General features: G+C 41.7%; 1 protein-coding gene across 2 annotated transcripts in view; it reads right to left on the bottom strand.

The window, feature by feature from the left end:
* Window positions 1-250: 250 nt before the first annotated feature.
* Window positions 251-19,694, bottom strand: part of RPN2 (ribophorin II) — a 58,891-nt gene continuing 39,447 nt past the window's right edge. The window contains exons 10-18 of one of the 2 annotated variants that reach the window (XM_081097094.1): window positions 17,892-17,983; window positions 15,925-16,039; window positions 13,217-13,411; window positions 11,948-12,034; window positions 10,110-10,205; window positions 7,509-7,584; window positions 5,186-5,315; window positions 3,660-3,707; window positions 251-373 (exon numbers count right to left, since the gene is read on the bottom strand). In XM_081097094.1, the coding sequence (XP_080953220.1) occupies window positions 361-373; window positions 3,660-3,707; window positions 5,186-5,315; window positions 7,509-7,584; window positions 10,110-10,205; window positions 11,948-12,034; window positions 13,217-13,411; window positions 15,925-16,039; window positions 17,892-17,983 (852 nt within the window). In that variant the 3' untranslated portion in view covers window positions 251-360. The remainder of the gene's footprint in view (window positions 374-3,659; window positions 3,708-5,185; window positions 5,316-7,508; window positions 7,585-10,109; window positions 10,206-11,947; window positions 12,035-13,216; window positions 13,412-15,924; window positions 16,040-17,891; window positions 17,984-19,694) is intronic. The other variant, XM_081097095.1, reaches the window with a different exon arrangement.

Raw genomic sequence — 19,694 nt, 5'->3', positions numbered from 1 at the left:
TGTGTGTGCCCCAGGAGTCCCACAGTCCAAAACCACTAGAATAAACTCTCAATCAAGCCTTTGTTCCCATTATTCCCTTTATTCCAAAGCAGCTTTATTTGGGTAAGTTAAGAATATTCACAGCATCCTGCTAGGGCATCATGCCAAAGAAACAGAGTATCTGGCCTCACAGGAATCTGCTGTGTTGGGGCAATAAAAAAAATAAAATAAAATAAAAAGCAAAAAAAGTCTAACCACAATTTCAACTTAGGTCTTTTTAAATAAAGTTTGTTTTTAATTCCTCTTTTCAAACTGAATTGTTCTTGATTTCTCTTCTTGACATTCATTTCAGGTTTCAGAGTTTCCTTTTGACTTCGGGAACTAATGTGCTGTTCTGAAAAATGGAGACAAATGCAAAATTATTGAAGGTTTCAATTCACTGTCATTGTTCCTAACCGGTGACAAGAGAGAGACCAAGGTACTCTCCTACTATAAGTTCCCATTAATAAAGGAATAATCATTTTTCTATGAATTCTATTTACTTATGCCCCATCTCATTTCACAAGAGTAAAAGAGCTAGTTCAAACTAAAACTGATGACAAGTTAAATAAAAATAATGAAACAAACTTGATTAACTAAGAAAGTGATATGTGAAAATTTAAGATGAGGTAATTCCAGGCACACCTCTCACAGTGTAAGGCCAAAAAGACAGTGTAAATTTTTTTTTTTTAAGGTTTTTTTATTGAGTTTTAGAGAGCGAGGAAGGGAAGGGGAGAGAGAAATACTGACATGAGAGCAAAACATTGATCAGCTGCCACACTGGCCAGGGCAAGACAGTATAAATCTTTATTATGTGAACAGAAAAGATGATTTAAAGAATGCTCATCTTCAACTTCCCAGACTCTAGGTCCACCAACCAACATTTGGCCCTCATATAGCTAGGAAGACAACGTTCTGACCACTCAGTACAGAAACCTGCATGCGGTTATGTTCTTGCCAATGGTCAGAATCTAAATCTTAGAAAGAATGATCCTCAAAAATGGGACTCAGCTCACAGAAAAATTTTAAGAAGGAAAAAACCCACTAATCTCTTTATTCCTTCTTGCTGTAAGGTTGCCTGTCCCTAGACTTCAAGAAGTAATGGGGAAACACAAGAACAAAAATGACAATCTAGACAGACATTGTGCAACCAGGAGGGTGACAACAGCAAGTAAGTGATTTGGTGGCTCTGGCAAGCAGACGCTGGGTGCTGACACACACGCTGTCCTCAGCAGGCAGCTATATCCAGTGGTGAGGGCCAATGTGATGACACAATCTTGCAGATGGCTGCCTTCAACTCAATTAATTGGCAGTTCCAAGGGGCAGGTACAGGCACAGAACTAATCCTGAGGGCTGAAGTGAGTGCTCCTAACTCCCTACCAACACTCAGGTACTTTAAAATGTGTGTTCCAAATGTTCACGTGGAGAGGATAGCATTGAGTATGAAACGAGAACAGCTGGAAGGGTAGTGGCCCACAAGCCTTTAATCCTGGCTAAGATGTTATGTCCCTGATCACATCAATGTATGTCCTCAAATAAAAACCACCTAGCTACCAGGGACTTTCCTTTAAAATCCGGCCCTGGCTGGTGCACTTAGTGGTTAGAGCATTGGTCCTCACACAGAAGGGCCTCGGGTTAGGGTCAAGGGCACTGGCTGTAGAGTCCAACCCTGGCCCCAATCAGGGTGTGTGCGGGTGGCAACCTATTACTGGTTCTCTCTTACATTTCTCTCTTTCTCTCTCTCTCTCTCTCTCTCCCTTCCCCGTCTCCTTTCTACTCTCAAAGGAAATATCCTTGGGTGAGGATTTAAAAAAAAAAAAAAAAATCCTAGGTCTCAACTTCAGAAAGTCCTAAACATCCAAATAATCAAGGATTATTTCCTTTCTTTCAAGCAATATGATTTGGGGACAGTAGGGTGAGGGCAGGCTAGCTAAAAATCAAGAAAGACAAAATCAATCTTTGAAGAATTAAAGAGGTCAGTATTTAGCAGAAAGGACCAGTTCTGAAAGCAAATCTCAGACAGAGCATGTATGTACTTTAGGATAAAACCAAATGGAAATGGCCAAGGAATGAGGATGGGGAGGAGGACTCACTAAAAGGGGACACAGGGACACTTTTTGGAGTGTGGAAATAGGCTATATCTTGATTGAGGTGGTATTTACACTATTGTATGTGTTTGTCAAGATTACAGAATTCTAACACTAAAAAAGGTGAATTTCACTTTATGTAAGTTAAACCTGAAAAAATAAAATTTAGTTTCTTTTTGTGTTGAGGATGAGACGTTTCAATTTATGGTCACACATCAGTGAAAAGGCTCTACAATCTATGCTTTTGTTGATTTTTTTTTTTTTTCAGAGGATTAAAAATTAGATGGCTTCATTGCTCTGGCAGGGAAAGCAATTTCCACAGAAAGGGATGAGAGGGAACATGACTAGAAAATTCAAATACTTCCGCCCTCTTTTTGGTCTAGTACAGGGGTCAGCAAACTATGCCCCAAGGGCCAAATCCAGCCCACTGCCTGTTTTTACAATTGGAACACAGCCATGCTCATTTATTTTCATATTCTGTAGCTGTTTTCACATTATAGTGGCAGAGCTGAGTAGTTCTAACAGAGACCGTATGGTCTTCGAAACCTGAAGTACTATCTGGCTCTTTCCAGAAAACCTTTGCCGATCCCTGGTCTAGAGGAGCTGATCAATGAAGCATCAGACACTCTCTCCTCCTTGCTTCCACTTCATCTTTGTTCGAGGACTAATACCTGCATGGAGAATGGGTGATATTTCACACAACATTTCAGTCACACAGGGAGCAGCCCTGATCCATATCCTAAACTCTAGGAATCTGGGTTCTGATATTGGCTTTGCTCTGTGGCCATCAGTCCATAATTTAGAGTCTCACCAAACCAACAGTTTGACCCAACCAAAGATTAGTGTTACAGAAAGGCCTAGAAACCATGACAAGGCGTGCCAGGATTTGTCATCAGATCATCATAAAATGAATTTAGATGTTCTGAATGGGGTTCCCGTTTAAGAAGTCCAAGGCTGGACCTGTCTTATCTCGACTCTGTTCTCCTTCTCCTATAAACATAGAGAGAGGGACTATTATCTAAAAAGTACCCCATGAGCCCAGCCAGCACAGTTCAGTAGTTGAGTGTCAATCTATGAACCAGGAGATCACAGTTCGTTTCCTGGTCAGGGCACATGCCCAGGTTTGCGGGCTCAATCCCCAGTGTGGGGCATAAAGGAGGCAGCTGATCAATGATTCTCACTCAGCATTGATGTTTCTATCTCTCTATCCCTCTCCCATCCTCTCTGAAATCATTAAAAATATATTTAAAAAAAATAAAAAGTACCCCATGAGACATTAGGGAGAATGGAGTTATGTAGTTAAAGCCAGGTCAAGGTTGCTCTGCTGCAAAATTACCTCACCCACTGGGCTAACTCAAGGGGCTTTGGCTTTTGCCCCGGGGCAGTCACAACCTGGGCCAGAAAGTGGGAAAATGGCCTCAGGATTCAGCTTTGGTTTAGGGATGGGTGGGGAGGAATGAGTGGGCTGCAAACTAGGTAAGTAACTGACATGCATGAGGCAGGCAAGGGGGGAAAGGGGCCCTGCTTCTGGATGAGACCGCCCTTCATCGTTACCGTAATGTCCTATATTTTGCCAATCTACTGCTCTGCTCTGCAGCGATCCTGCCAAAGGAAAGAGGGATTGAGAATCAAGAAAGGACAGTAAGAAGAGAAATAAGCTGAGGAAAGAAACGGCAAACACCCAACCAGAGCTTTCTTTAGGGTCACTGACTTTCCCAGTCCAGTGTCTGTTCTAGGACTCACACATGGCAATGTAAGAATGGGCTTTAACCTTCTGTATGGGATGTATGGGGAGTGAGGGGGGGGGGGTGGGGGTGGTGGTGAGATAAGAATCATGATCTCTTCAAAAAATGTACACAATTTTAGGATTCCAGATTAGGAACTCATGCTAAGTAGGATTTCAATCAAATGGTGTCCACCCTTATCTCCCCTTGATTTTGTTTGTCTTGTGGGGCAACTTCCAGAAATAAGAGAACTCAGCAGAGTATGCCTTGAGCTCCCTGGAGCCTAGACTTGTTGCTGCACGGTAAAAGGACTCAGAACACCTGGCCCTTTCTCAGATGCAATGCATAGCTGCCAAGTGAAGGCTGCTGGAGGGGCAGCAAAATGAACAGCTGCCATTGCTGGTGCTAAGGGAAGCTCTGGTGGAATCTGGATTATTCAGGGCAGTCCAGGTGCACGTCGGGGCTGGGTCCCGACGGTGAGGCCCTAGAAAGCTCACAATGGAGATTCAGGCAGGGATGAGATGTGTGGCTCTCCTGCCCACTAATGATCTCTGAGAAGGCTTCTCTCTGATCTGACCAACTTAATCAGCAGCCGTGTTGAAGGGCACACTACTGAATTACATTCTTCCAGCAAAAGTCCTGGAGAGGAGAAAGCAGGACATGTCTAAAAATGCTAACTTCCAAAGGTGAAAGCAAGTCTGACCCTCTTTTACTGACCTTCACATGGCTGAAATCACCCAAGTTCTAATAAAGTCAAATCAATGAGAAACACCTATGTGACATTTAAATGTGCCCCTAATCCAGGTTCAAAAGTCAAGATGCCATCACATGAGATCTGATCACTGTGTGAACTTAACATTGTCTGGTTCTTGGGGACGTGGTATGGGCTACTGAGCAGTGAGGCTGTTTCTGGGGGGAAGAGCATGGACCTTCATGCTCAGGAGGAAAAGCTCCGGGAGCCTGTGGGGGTTACAGAGAAGTAACCCTCTGGGGCAGGGGAGGAGGGCAGGGTTCTCTGGGGCAGCAGAGGAGAACATTGTTATACAGACCAGCACATTAACAACAATCTTCTGCCACATGTCCTAATCCATTTTAATCTTCATAAAACAATTATTTTCTTCTCATGTTCTAATGTGTCAGGGTATAAATGGTTGGGATTTTAAAACATTTAAAGCTGACCACCAAAGCTCTTTTCTAACTTAAAAAGGCTTCTGTATTGGGCTGGATTAACGTGCCACACTTGTCCCTAAGGATGTAAATATTTTACCACATACCATTGTTCAGAAAGTTGGGGGAGCAGAGCTAACAAAACATTTCTAATCCCACTCTGGGACCATGGCCCATCGCCAGCCTTACCTTTTGATTGCCTGCTGGGCCAGCATCCGATTGCCAGCCAGAAATGTCACACTACCCAAGATGGCCAGGTACTTCAGAGTCTGGAACATGTTGAGCTGAGTCCAGTAGACATACATGAGCCCCAGCATAGCTACAAGAACAGGCACCGTGAGAACCAATTAAATGAAACAGTGACAACAAACTGGGGCAGACGACAATGAGGAGCAGTAATTGCTAGATCCAAAAAAGATCTGTATTTCTAGACCAGCTTGTTTTATTCCTTTTATCTGATACCAAAAAAACAGATAACTCAATATACTTGCCTCTCAGCCTTCGCTATCAAGAAATCCAGAGGTAAAAACCAGACCTCAGCTACTTTATCTTATTCCACAGTCTGACTCACACAGATTTTCTTTAATGTCAATTTTTTAAAACATTATTGTTATTCTTGGGACTCATTTTATTTTGAAAATTCTGAATAAAAATATACAGGATTAAATAAATAAATAATTTCCATTTTCTTAAAATTTTTAAAAACATGTTTTTATTAATTTCAGAGAAGGAGAGAGAGATAGAAACATCAATGATGAGAGAAAATCATTAATTGGCTGCCTCCTGCACGCCCCCCACCTGGGATCAAGCCCGCAACCCAGGCATGTGCCCTTGACCAGAATCGAACCTGGGACCCTTTAGTCCACAGGTCGATGCTCTATTCACTCAGCCAAACCGGCTAGGGCAGCCGTGGGCAAACTACGGCCCGCGGGCCGGGTCCGGCCCGTTTGAAATGAATAAAACTAAAAAAAAAAAAGACCATACCCTTTTATGTAATGATGTTTACTTTGAATTTATATTAGTTCACACAAACACTCCATCCATGCTTTTGTTCCGGCCCTCCAGTCCAGTTTAGGAACCCATTGCGGCCCTCGAGTCAAAAAGTTTGCCCACCCCTGGGCTAGGGCCTTAAAATTTTTTAAAGGATAATTTGCCACTGTGCCTAGGGAGGACTGAGGAGGCTTAGTGAAAAGGGCTCAGGCCTGCGCATTGAGAGTACAGGGTCCTAGTCCAGGCCCTGCCCTTCCATCCACTTAAGTTCTCTGAGCCTAAATTCTCATCTATCAAATATGGATCATAATTCCTGCCCTGGTCACTCCCATCAGAGTTGTGATGAGAATCAAATAAGGGGATGTGCACACAAAGCATTCTGGCAAGAAAAGTCACAGCTCTCAACAAATTTATATTCAGGTTTTGTTCTCAACCTGACCCAGGAGGCTATCACTCAAATCCAGTAAGTGGACTGGAGAGAAAGGTCATCCTATCAATTTTGCCCAGAAGATGATGAATGAACTACAGTGGGGGTTGTTAACCATTTTTGAGGTCATGGACCACTATGAGAATCTGATAAAAGTTATAGACCAGTGATGGCGAACCTATGACACACGTGTCAAAGGTGACACGCGAACTCATTTTTTTGGTTGATTTTTCTTTGTTAAATGGCATTTAAATATATAAAATAAATATCAAAAATATAAATCTTCGTTTTACTATGGTTGCAAATATCAAAAAATTTCTATATGTGACACGGCACCAGAGCTAAGTTAGGGTTTTTCAAAATGCTGACATGCCGAGCTCAAAAGGTTCGCCATCACTGTTATAGACTCTCTCTTTCCCCAGTAAAGAAGAGATAGACACATTTGCCTAGAATTTCAAGGGATTCATCTGTGGTCCCCTAAAGAACCCATGCACTATGGACACAGGAGGGTCTCCTGAAAGAGTCAAAGAAATTAGAAAAGAATATGAAAGTGAAATGCAAGGCACCACTGATCCAATGGTGTTGCAGCCTTTGAAATGCTTAGCTGATTTGTGAATTGAACTTTAGGTTCTAAGTTCTCAAGAGAACAATGCAGGACAGGGTGTCTGACTGTGGAAAAAACTGTTTTCTATTACTGTCCAAACACAGCCGCCAGCAAATGTGAAGATTGATACCTTGGGGAAAGACAACCTCTGGAAACTACATTAATGCTCTTTGTCCAGGAAGATGGCTCAATGTAAAGATACGATAAGTGAGTAATCTCTGGAAATGAACAGGGCTATTAAATGAGGGTAAATGGCCTGCCAACAGCAGCCTATTACAATGAAACCCAATATAATGACAGCTGTTCTAAGCTGATGGCCCAAACAGGTTTATCATCATATTAACTGTCCTAAAAGGCCAGGAAGAAGAGGGAAATGTTATACTATTAAGTCATTATAGTTAATAGGCTGTGGGTCTACTTAACAGGGCGTTTGCGTGGGCAGGCTAAATGTCAGAGGAGGTTAAATGGAATTAGCAGCCGGGAGCACTTACCAGCATGTCCCAGGTGAAAGATAATCGTGCTAGGAGCAAAAGTAAAGTTGGAGATATTGGCACCAATCCGGATCCACTAAACAATGGGGAGAAATAAATTAAAAAGACTTTACAATATGAAAGGGAGGCAACACCAGGCATGTCAATGCTAGTCCAATGAACAATCCTAAGGGCTTACAAGTTCACGCATACTTGGACAGGGAATTTTCCCAAGTGACAATTAACCTACTCTAAGTCTTTAGGAAAAATTGTTCCTTTCCCCCCCCCCCCCTTTAGAAAGGCATTCCAACACCTGCTCTCAAATGTGCTTGGGTAACTCAAATCTGAACATCATACATTGACAGCAAACTTTTCTATTTTAAAATAGGTGAACCCATGAAGCTGAAAGGTCAGAAACTGCGTTCATGATAAAGTAACTGGCACCCCTGCTATTTTCTCTAAGTATTGGTAAGATAAACCCACTGGCAGCTGGTAGGATGTGTGCTCTTGCTGTGGGTTCCTTGGCTTTTGAAATTCTGATCTCTCAAATATGACAACAGGTACCCATACCCTAGGGCACTGATGGCGAACCTATGACACTTGTGTCAGAGGTGACACGCGAACTCATTTTTTTGGTTTTTCTTTGTTAAATGGCATTTAAATATATAAAATAAATATCAAAAATATAAATCTTCATTTTACTATGGTTGCAAATATCAAAAAATTTCTATATGTGACATGGCACCAGAGCTAAGTTAGGGTTTTTCAAAATGCTGACATGCCGAGCTCAAAAGGTTCGCTATCACTGCCCTAGGGTCTGGTTTCTGAAAGCTTGTGGCATGCCTTTCAGATTTATTTTTATTTTTTTTTTATTTTTTATTGCTTAAAGTATTACAAAAAGTATTACATGTCTTTTTTTCCCCCCGGCCCTTGACAATCCCCTGGCCTCCCCTACCCCCCAGTGTCTTATGTCCATTGGTTATGCTTATATGCATGCATACAAGTCCTTTAGTTGATCTCTTACCCACCCTTCTCCTGCCCTCCCACCCTCCCCGGCCTTCCTGCTGTAGTTTGACAGTCTGTTCGAGGCAGCTCTGCCTCTGTATCTATTTTTGTTCATAAGTTTATAATGGTCTTTATTATCCAGAAATGAGTGACATCATGTGGTATTTTTCCTTCATTGACTGGCTTATTTCACTTAGCATAATGCTCTCCAGTTCCATCCATGCTGTTGCAAATGGTAAGAGTTCCTTCTTTTTTAGAGCAGCATAGTATTCCATCGTGTAGATGTACCACAGTTTTCTAATCCATTCATCTACAGATGGGCACTTAGGCTGTTTCCAGATCTTAGCTATGGTGAATTGTGCTGCTATGAACATAGGGGTGCATATATCCTTTCTGATTGGTGTTTCTGGTTTCCTGGGATATATTCCTAGGAGTGGGATCACAGGGTCAAATGGAAGTTCCATTTGTAGTTTTTTGAGGAAACTCCATACTGTCTTCCATAGTGGCTGCACCAGTCTGCATTCCCACCAGCAGTGCACGAGTGTTCCTTTTTCTCCACATCCTCTCCAGCACTTGTCGTTTGTTGATGATAGCCAGTCTGACAGGTATGAGATGGTACCTCATTGTTGTTTTGATTTGCATCTCTCGGATGATTAGTGACTTTGAGCATGTTTTCATATGTCTCTTGGCTTTCTGAATGTCCTCTTTTGAAAGGTGTCTATTTAGATCCTTTGCCCATTTTTTGATTGGATTGTTTATCTTCCTTTTGTTAAGTTGTATGAGTTCCCTATAAATTTTGGAGATTAGGCCCTTATCAGATATGACATTATGCCTTTCAGATTTATATTGACCAATAATTATTTTATTAATATCAATGAATGAACTAGGAACAGGCAATTTTCCAAAAGTAAGATCTAATAAGTTGCTAATTTTCTAAACTTTGATGATATGAATCTATGTTTATCATTTTTAAAAAGAAAAAAAATTAATTCGTAAAAAATTTTCAAATAGTACTTTAAAGCATAAAAGGTAAACATTTCTTTTCTCTATACTCCTTAAAAAGACCTCTCCTTAGAGGTAACCCTATACTAACCCCTTGTCTTCTTCACTCAATAAGACATCCTAGCAATCTTGTCATATCAGCATATAAATCTATCCATTCTTTCAATAAACTGCATATTATTCGACAGTATGGATGTCCCATAGTTTATAAAGACTTTAGGTTGCTTATAGTTTTATGCTCCAGTGCTGAAATGCACAGCCTCTGTACTCTATTTTTACATAGCTATAGGCATTGGGGCCTTTTTTATTTTTCTCCCACACTTACCTCATCTGAACATTCCTAGATAGAGCATCCCAGTCCATACACCCTCATCATTTTCAATGGCCATTGGGTACTTTCTCATGCCCCTTATTAATGGAGTGGTTTATTTGGCTGCTTCCCCATAGTAGGGACTTTTAGTTATTCTAAAAGTTTTTGGCCATTGGTGCAGGTCACAGCTGCTGGACCCTTTTGGAGCTGTGCTGAGGCCAGAGCACAAAGCCTCCTTTGGAACAGCTACATCTGCTGAATCTGGCGCCAGACACATGCTGCCCGTGCTAATCACAGCTACTTACCAGAGCAAAGAGCAGGAGCAAGGGCGAGAGGATCAGGGCAGTGAACGTATTAGACACCACTGTGGGGGGCCTCTTCTCAGGCTCACGGAACAGGTGCTACCAAAATAAGTCACACCAAGAATATTTAAGAACATGCCCTTCCCTGTAGGAGCTGCCATGTTTACCAGGGTCCAAAATGCCAATGACAGTCAAGATGAGGAACTGTCTCTCAGAGGCTAAAACCCCCTGGCAATGAATGGCCACTTGGCCTTTTGCCTCATCTCAGTGCTGATTTCTGATCCCAGAGGTCTCCTTTCAAAGACAATACACTAGTCTCAGCTCACTACTTGGCCAACCCTCTTTATCCCTTCAAAGACTCATTGCCATTTAGAGGTTGGGGAATGCAATCCATCAAGTGGCATTTGCCCAGTATCAATGAGGGAGCCCAGGTATACGAATGGCTTGAGCAACACACCCAAGGCAGGAGTCTGGATTTTTTAATGCTTCTGGGTCTCCAGGGTGGGACTATCCATCATATGTCTCTCCCCCACTTAAGTCAGCTAACTGGTGTTAACCTCACTCTCTTTAACACAGTCCTACTCTACCCTTGGGCCCCCCCCCCTTTTTTTTTTAATAGTGAAATAAGAGTAGTCTGCTTGGAACACTTCAACATTAATTTACACATAGGTTTCCACATTATTACAGTAAGATCATTTCTCATGAATGCAAAATAATTCACTGAGTGGATCACCTCAATTTTCTTAACCAGTGATGAAACTGTTGAACAATTCTTGTGCTTATTTTGAAAGTGTTTTAGAAACTTTTTTTTTTTAAAATATATTTTATTGAATTTTTACAGAGAGGAAGGGAGAGGGATAGAGAGCCAGAAACATCGATGAGAGAGAAACATCGACCAGCTGCCTCCTGCACACCTCCCACTGGGGATGTGCCCGCAACCCATGTACATGCCCTTGACTGGAATCGAACCTGGGACCCTTCAGTCCGCAGGCCGACGCTCTATCCACTGAGCCAAACCAGTTCCGGCTAGAAACTTTTTAAAGCCTTTCTTGCCTTATCAATTTTTCATTATCTGCTGTTTTTTGGTTTTGTTTTTTAAATCCTTATCCCAGGATATTTTTCCCATTGATTTTTATAGAGTGGAGGGGGGCAGGGAGAGAGGAAACATTGACATAAGACACATTCATTGCCTCCCGCACGAGCACTGACTCGGGAAGGGAATAGAACCTGCAACCAAGGTATGTGCCCTTGACCAGTAATCACACCCACGACCCTTAGATCCAAGGGCTGATGCTCTAACCATTGAGATAACCGGCCAGGGCTATCTATCCATTATCTGTTTTGAACCTCACAGTAGTCTGTGAGCTGCGCTGGGCAGGGATCACTAATATTTGTGTGCAAGGAAGGTGAATCCCAGAAGAGAGGAAGAATTTGCCTCGGGGAGTAAAGCCCTGTTGTCCCAGTTGAGTTTTCCACCAGTCAGCCCCATCAGCCCTGATTTTATATAGGAGCAGACAGAAAGAAAGCCAAGCCCAGCTTTGCTATAGCTGTCAGGCAGTGATCTCAGGCTGTACCTCCTGGATGTTTCGGAAAAACAGACTCGAGTTCTGAGATTGTCTACAACTACCTGCTTTCTGGGAGCTGGTCACAGGGCTCTTTGAGCCAGTTTTGTCATCTCTAGAATGCGATTGATATATGCTCTGCCTAATTCACAGGGTGGTGAGGACCAAACTATACAGCATTATACAGACAAGTTAAAGAAGGGCCCAGAGTCACTGTCCAGAGTTCTGCTACCATTTCACATTTCCTTGTGCTTAGTGGAGAAGCCTCTTGAAATATACCTGAATTTCCTGTTTGGGGGTGAAAAGGTTCTTGGACAGGACAGTTGATGGAGCATCTTCCTCAGGGAACTTGATGACCACATCAGCCTAAAAGAATAAGAGCATCTTTAAAGTCACAGGGGCAGAGAAGGGGGTAAGATTCACTAGTACAATATTATCCCCTACTCACATCCAGGATCATAACTGGAAAAAATTCCAAGCAGTACAATCACTTCTAAGTCAGCAAACTGAGGCAGTAAAAATTTCAAGAACAAAATAATAATTTGTTGAAAATGTTTTTTAGAGCAAGAGTTCCAATTTTCTACCAGCCTGGTGAGCTGCTTAATACAAAAATCTCAGCTGGTACTCAGGCTGTTACAGCTGCAACCAGAAAACACTCAGTGTCCTGGGGAAGTGTGATTTAGTCACAGAAAAAAAAGAAATAAATGAAAATGCAGTCTCATACAAAAAGCAGCCCAAAGTCCAGGAGAAGAAAAGGAGCTTTGAATACAACACAAGAAACACAGCTGCCCCTTTGTCTTGCAAAAGGAGCCAACTACCATTCAAGGATGCAATTTGGCCTCTGTTACCTTTCCAATCTCTTTGTCTACTACTGCTGACCAGATTCATCAGGTGCTCCAGTAAAACAGACCCACACACATTGCAGTGAAAGTACCTCAGGCTGTTCCCCAGTGATCAGCCCACAGCCTCATATACTATTCTGATAAACCCTTATAATTCTTCAATACCTAGCTCAAATGCCATGTTTTTTAAGAAGTTTTCTCTTATCAATTGAGATACACAGGTGAAAGGCACTATGTAAACTATGACATGTTATGCAAATGTTATTAGTTTATTAGCATTTTGAATATCCTATAATTCAATGTTCCACACCATCCTGATTGTTACTGGAAATCTTACCCCAACCCCAATCCCACAAGGTATACCATATCTAGCAGTTATGTATCCTACATAGTGCTTTGATGTAATATGAAAACCTTCTCCCAGTATAATTTTTATAGAAATTTGCTAGAACCCACGAGGGCAAATATATACTTCATTCATTCACTCGATTACTGTTTATTAAGCACCTACTATGTGCCAGGCTATATCATGCCCCTAAGACTAATAGTGGCAGCACACAGCTCCTCACCTCACAATGCATATTTGTTGCCCCATGAATGGCACAGGCAAGGCTAGGGTAAAAAACCCAGGCCCCTGAAAAGGAACTGTCTGTGTCTGACTGGCACAGCCACTCTTGCCTAGGTCAAGCTGCATTTAGGTACATACCACATTCCAAAGGATTGGGTTCTTCAAAGTGGCATCTCCGATGATCAAGTAGAGAGTGTAGATGCCAGAGGCAGAGTCAAATTCGATCTTTCTCTCCGAAGTATCCAGTTCAAACTTGTACACATTCTTGCTGTCCGGCTCAGCTACAAACACTACTTCCTGGCCAGTCTTCTGGTTATGGAGTCGGACAAATGTCTAGATGAAACAATAATACTGTATCTTATCTGATAATTTAAAAACTCCAATAATATCCCCTACTGAATCAATGGGCAGCAGACTGCTGACTCTTTCAATACAGTGAGAGCTCCTGCCTGAGAGAGCGGAAGGAGTGCGGAAGGAGTGGCCATCCCACCCTGGTTCCTGGCTCAGGCAGCAGAGATAACTTTTGCTAGCATAAGAAATTTAACTTAGGGATGCAGCCAATTCTTGACAGTTGGAGGATGAATGCCCAGTTTGTGGATGATTTAAGCCCTTTGCTGTTGCTGCAATTTCTTCTTCCTGCCAGCCTTTTGGCCACTGCACTGCCCAATTAACTTCTTCACCAGAGGATAAAAAGAAGGGAAATGAGGTGGAACTGTGAGAGGCCCATTTTCAATTTCCTACTGCCTCCAGCTAAAGATTTAGTAGTGCAGGCTTGGAGACTGATAGCAGGCGGAGTTCTAATCAAGCAGAGCAGCCTGGTGTCACTGAGAGCGCCCAGGCTTTGAAGACAGACAGACTTGGATCCACTACTTATTAAGTGCAGATTACTTAAACCTCCTTAGGCCTTGATTTCATCTTTATGAAAATAAGATTAACTTCAACGTGCAGTATATCTGTGTGAAGATTATGTATACAAAGCATTTAGCACAGGACCTCATGTACTCTAGCTGGTCAACAACAAACAGCAGCCGATATTATCAATATGATGGTGCCAGTCTAATCACTTTATCCCCCCAATGCCATAAGAAACTAAGGTTTCTCCACATTATAACTGCAGCAAAACTTAATATCCCCTCATAGCTTTTCTTCAAAATAAAGAATTCAACAAGGCAAGTAGATTGGTTCCATTTTACAGATCATAAGGCATGCGGATTAAATGAGTTACACAGCTAGTGCTGAATCCACAGAAAAAATACGAATCTCATTTGTTACTCTAGACCTGGGCAACGAACCCTCAAAAGTATTTAGGAAAAGGGTCCAGAGATGTGAAGCATCCTGGCTACAGTCTTGGCCAAGAATGGGATTTCAGGAGCTCGGATGCCTGATCTTCCTCCTTTCAGAGCCAAGTGCAGGCGGCAGCCAGGTTTGTCTGCAAAATGCTATTATACCTGGGAGGTCTCTTAGCCATGGTTTTCAAACCAGAATCTTAGATGAGACAAGTATTCAGTTAAAGTTAAATTTCCTCACTAACTTTCATACCCTAACCCAAATTTCACCAATTTATTAGTCTTATAATTTCCTTTCTTTGTATTCTTTCTTTCCTTGTGCTGTTTGGTTGGTAAATATCATTGAGAAGAGCTGCAAAATGCTAACAGGCTAAGTACTTAACAGTTGGTTAGCCATGGTCCTGATCAAGTACACAAACCAAGCTCTCTGGAGCTTGAGGGTGGAAGGGAGAGAGGAGCAAAGAAGTGCTGGGATGATGTTCCTGCAAGCAGTCACGTTGGGGGCTGGGCACAAGCGAAGCCACTGCAGCTATAGGAAACAGAAAGCAAAAGGTTTCCAAGTAAATTCAACCAACTCAGAGGTTAGCTCTGAAGCTGCCCCTCCAGCATGGACACAAGTCTAGTGGTTCTTGCCAAAGCATTGCTTACAAAGCACCTAAATCAAGCCCATTAAGTCCCATACTCTTTCCTATCTTTTAGTATTCAGAGTATTTATCTGAATTTCCCTTTATAATACAACCGTGGATGAGACAGGGCTGAGAGCAATTACTACCAACCATGGGGGATGACAGAGGTGCCTGAGAAGACAGAAGGCCGTATCTGATTCTCTGGGGAAAGGACTTGGTATGAAAATCTTTCAAAGAATATTATTACTTTATAAAACTGAAACCTATTGCTTTCATAATATGAAGTAGGGACAAGTTAAAAAGAACTGTTCTTCAGAATCCCACAAATAGAAACCTGCTTTGGCCAGAACAAAAACATGCTTGAGCCACTGCCTAGGTTTTCCTTTTTTGAAAATTATTTTAAGGCATAGTTTTTGACGGGGGTTTTTGTCAGAAAGAAAAAAGCCTCAATTAAGTGCTAATCTGTCTTAAATATATCTTCTCAATACCAGCTAATATTTTTAAAAACAGAGTGCAGCCCTAACCGGTTTGGCTCAGTGGATAAAGCATCGGCCTGCAGACTGAAGGGTCCCAGGTTCGATTCCGGTCAAGGGCATGTACCTTGGTTGCAGGCACATCCCCAGTGGGTGGTGTGCAGGAGGCAGCTGATCGATGTTTCTCTCTCATCGATGTTTCTAACTCTCTATCCTTCTCCCTTCCTCTCTGTAAAAATATCAATAAAATATATTTTAAAAAAATAAAAAAAATAAAAACAGAGTGTATGCCAGGTTCAGGATTACAACCAATATAAGAAGGGTCAGAGTGTCATGTGGGAGAACCAGATGGACCTTCAGGGTGCAGAGTGAAGATCTAAAAGCAGGAATTTGGAATCTTCTCTAGGCAGTTATATAGTTGACTGTAATGTTTCAAGGCAAGAGAATGGCTTTTTCCTGACCTGGTGAGGGGTGAGCTCAGCACCAGTATTCACATCTACCAGCTGGAAGAACAGAGCAAAGTTCTGGTGGCTGTCTGCGATGAACGTGCCCTTGGCCTTGGCTGGATAGGTCACCCTGAAAGAGATATTTATACAGTAAATTTATAGAGAGGATCTGCACATATCTAAGAACAGAGTAAAGAATGCAAACTTCACTTCATTTTTCAACTTCCCTGTCTCATTGTTGTGGACAGACAGACATGGAGAACTGTCTGTGACCTGAGGGTTAATTGGATTGATAAAACCAGGACCGACGCCGAAACCGGTTTGGCTCAGTGGACGGAGCGTCGGCCTGTGGACTGAAGGGTCCCGGGTTCGATTCCGGTCAAGGGCATGTACCTGGGTTGCGGGCACATCCCCAGTAGGAGATGAGCAGGAGGCAGCTGATCGATGTTTTTCTCTCATCGATGTTTCTAACTCTCTGTCTCTCTCCCTTCCTCTCTGTAAAAAATCAATAAAATATATTTAAAAAAAAACAACAAAAAACCAGGACCGAGAAAAGCACAAAATAAATTTTTATCAGGGTCTGGAGAACTGCTATGTTATGTGTCCAGGCTTTCTTTCACTTCAAGGACCTAAGGACGTCAACCAAGTCAGGAACCAGTAGGGCTCATGTGTCCCCCTACAGGAACACAGATGGACTAGAGCGCTGGGATGGCAAAACCACAAGGAGAAATAATAATCAGATCAATGTTAGCAGCATATGTGAGCAAGGTTGGAAAATGGGGTAGGAAATGCAAAGGAAAAAAAGGGTACTTCTAAGTTTTTCTTTCTTTTTTTTAATACTGTATGTTTTCCTAGATACTTTTTCAATTTCTTTTTCTGCCTGAAATTGGATTTTTAAAAGTCATTTTCTGAAAGGGCAGTTTTATGAGAAAACTGTTGTTGTCAAAGCTATTTCCTGGGATTTTAGGTTAAAATGGCCAGAGGGTAGAACAAGCAAAATGGTTATAGAGCTCACACCTGGCTATATTTTATACTTAGGCTTTATATCTACTTATGAGTAATAAAACTCTTCATTTATATAGAACATTAAACTTTGCAAAACATTCTCACAGATATTATTTCAGTAGATTTTCAAAAGTGCTTTCATCTCCAGTGTCACTATGAAACTATCCAAACCAGAGGAAGAAGGGCCAGCCCTTTCACAGGGCTTAAAGGTTTTGCTTCTAGGTTCTAGCTAATATCCCATCTTCAAAATGGTCTTGAGAATTCACCTACTTTCTTTGGCATCTATATCCACCCAAGTTAAGATGGGGGTCTGACTATACCCAAAGGTATAGATGACCCCTCAAAGTTAGGATCTAGGAAAAGCCTGACAAATGGGCTTCACATAGTGTTCTGACTGAACCCTGATCAAGTACTAATGGTTACTTAGAAGGTTGTGTTAAAAAAGATTCTAAGTTCAACAGGAACAAATGCTGTGACTGATCAATGTCTTTCATGAACTTGAGAAAGGGAATCATATCCCTACTGTTAGGTATGTGCCATCTAAGAACCTATGAGGCTTCCAACATTTTCCAGACACACTGTGGGCCAAAGAGAGTTGCCATGAGGCCACTCAAAGCAACTTCAGAACTGTGAAGACAAAGAGATTACACCAGAATATAAATTAATATACTGCTTCCTTCACTGATAAAGTTTTTCTTTTTAAAATCATCATCTTAACTAAATAATGTGCTTGGTGACATAGCTGACTGACTCAGACTTACTCCTTATTTCATGGGCCGGTTTGCTCAGAGACTGACAGCAGGTACAGATATCTCCCCAAACTGCTTGGATGCCAAGCAGCACCCCTGGTGGTGTGCCAGCAGAACTATAGCCTCTTCAATTTGGTGTGCAAGCTGGGTCACTGATGACAGAAATGACATCTAGAGGGGCTCAGCTCAAGCCTGAGCTCCCCTGTGTCCAGGAGGCATCCCACCTACCGTGTGGTTTTGGGTGCAATGCTCTGATCCTTATCCACAGTGGAGAGATCAACATTTGTGATGCCAACTTCAGTGGAAATCTTGACCCTGAGCTAGAGTGAAACACAGAAGAAAATCAACAAGTCACCTGGTAGATGTGCCAGGAATTAACACACATATCTAAACTAAGAACCAGGAGGTCACGTTTCAATTCCAGGTCTTTCCTTATGTCCTTTAAAATAAATAAGGGGGGAAACCCTTAAGCAGTACCCTTCAAATAACTTAAATCAAAATCAACAGGTACTCAATTCTAATGACAGCTAATGTTTATTGAGTGTTTACTATGTGAAAGACACTGACTTTACAAAGATTATCTCATTTAATCCTCACAACTCTGTAAGGCAGTGCTATTTCAGATGGGGAAATTGAGTCCATGTTAGGCACCTTGCTATCCAGCTTCCCAGCAACACTTACTCTGTCCCAAGCAGACTAAGTCTACCCATGAAGACCTAAGAAGCCATGGCAGCCATCTGTACTGTTCACCAAGTACTTCTGGTTCTCCTGGGCATACGGTAGAATTGTACTTCCCTGCCCCTCTGGAGTCAAGCGTAGCCATGTGACTTGCTTTGGCCAATGAAATGTGAGCAAAAGTGACGTGTGTCACTTCCAAGTGAAAACTTTAAGAGTCAGTGTGTGATTCTTTTTCCCTCTGACATGGGCAATGCACAGAGAAAGGTTTGCTCTTTCAGCCTGGGTCCTAGAGTAAGGAAAACATGAAGCAGAGCCTCCAGTTGACAGATTATATACCTAGCATGGACCAAAAAGAACCTCTTGTTTTAAGCCAGCAGTTGCTAACCTTTCGGACCTCACGGACCACACCACCAGTGGTCCACAGACCACCAGTTGGCAACCGCTGTTTTAAACCACTGAAATTTTAGAGTTTATTACAAGCACAAACCAGTCCATTTTTACTCTTACCATGTTTGAATTCTATACATTCCTTATAAACATCTTCACAAAGAGGAGCTCACTGATGCCAGTACACAAATTTTTAAAAATTAAAATATAAAATTCCAAAAAAGACAGAAAATATGCTGTCTATTTATGGAAAATTTTTTTATTTAAAATCTAAATTTGAATGTGCAAATTATGCAAACACACCAAAGGCACTTATGTGTAAACACCTGTGAGATTTCCAAATATCTGAATGCAATACTTAAGGAAATCTTTGCCAAAATCCACTGGTTTATAGTCTAAGTCAAGATCAAGGAACAGAGATAGAGAACTGGAGAAATAAATGAAGAATAGCTTCAGCATTTTTCTAAAATGTACTATCAAGGTGTGACAGTCTCAAATCAAGGACAAAAAAGAAAAATTATAAAAGAATAAAGATAACTATCAAGTAATTCCTTTTAACAGCCTTCTCTTCTGCCATCATAATAACTATTTTGTGACAACAGCCTGCATTATCAGATTGAATAGGGGTGTTCTGTTTTGCTTTAAAAAAAAAAAAAAGAAACTTGAATGTAAAAGATTTATTATCAGAAGCCGTAAGGCTGTTATCTATTTTTTGAATACATAGCCACTTATTGACAGAATTATATTTAGTATCACTGCTTGTCACTGAATCTAGGCAACTGGGTGGATTAGGCAGTGTGGGAAAACAGTCGTCCTTTAAGTTGAATAAACCCCCAAGGAGAGAGCTGGGAGCCTCTACTGACTCTTTGGGCTCTCTGCAGAGCAAACAGCTTCACAAATCATACCAAACTCAGAAACAGCAGGCTCTCTTTCTATATAAAGCTCAACCCAGAGACACACTGACAC

The sequence above is a fragment of the Myotis nattereri genome, assembly GCF_964212035.1.
Source record: "Myotis nattereri genome assembly, chromosome: 8".
In the NCBI taxonomy this organism is placed as follows: domain Eukaryota; kingdom Metazoa; phylum Chordata; class Mammalia; order Chiroptera; family Vespertilionidae; genus Myotis; species Myotis nattereri.
This window is presented reverse-complemented; position numbering and strand designations above follow the sequence as displayed.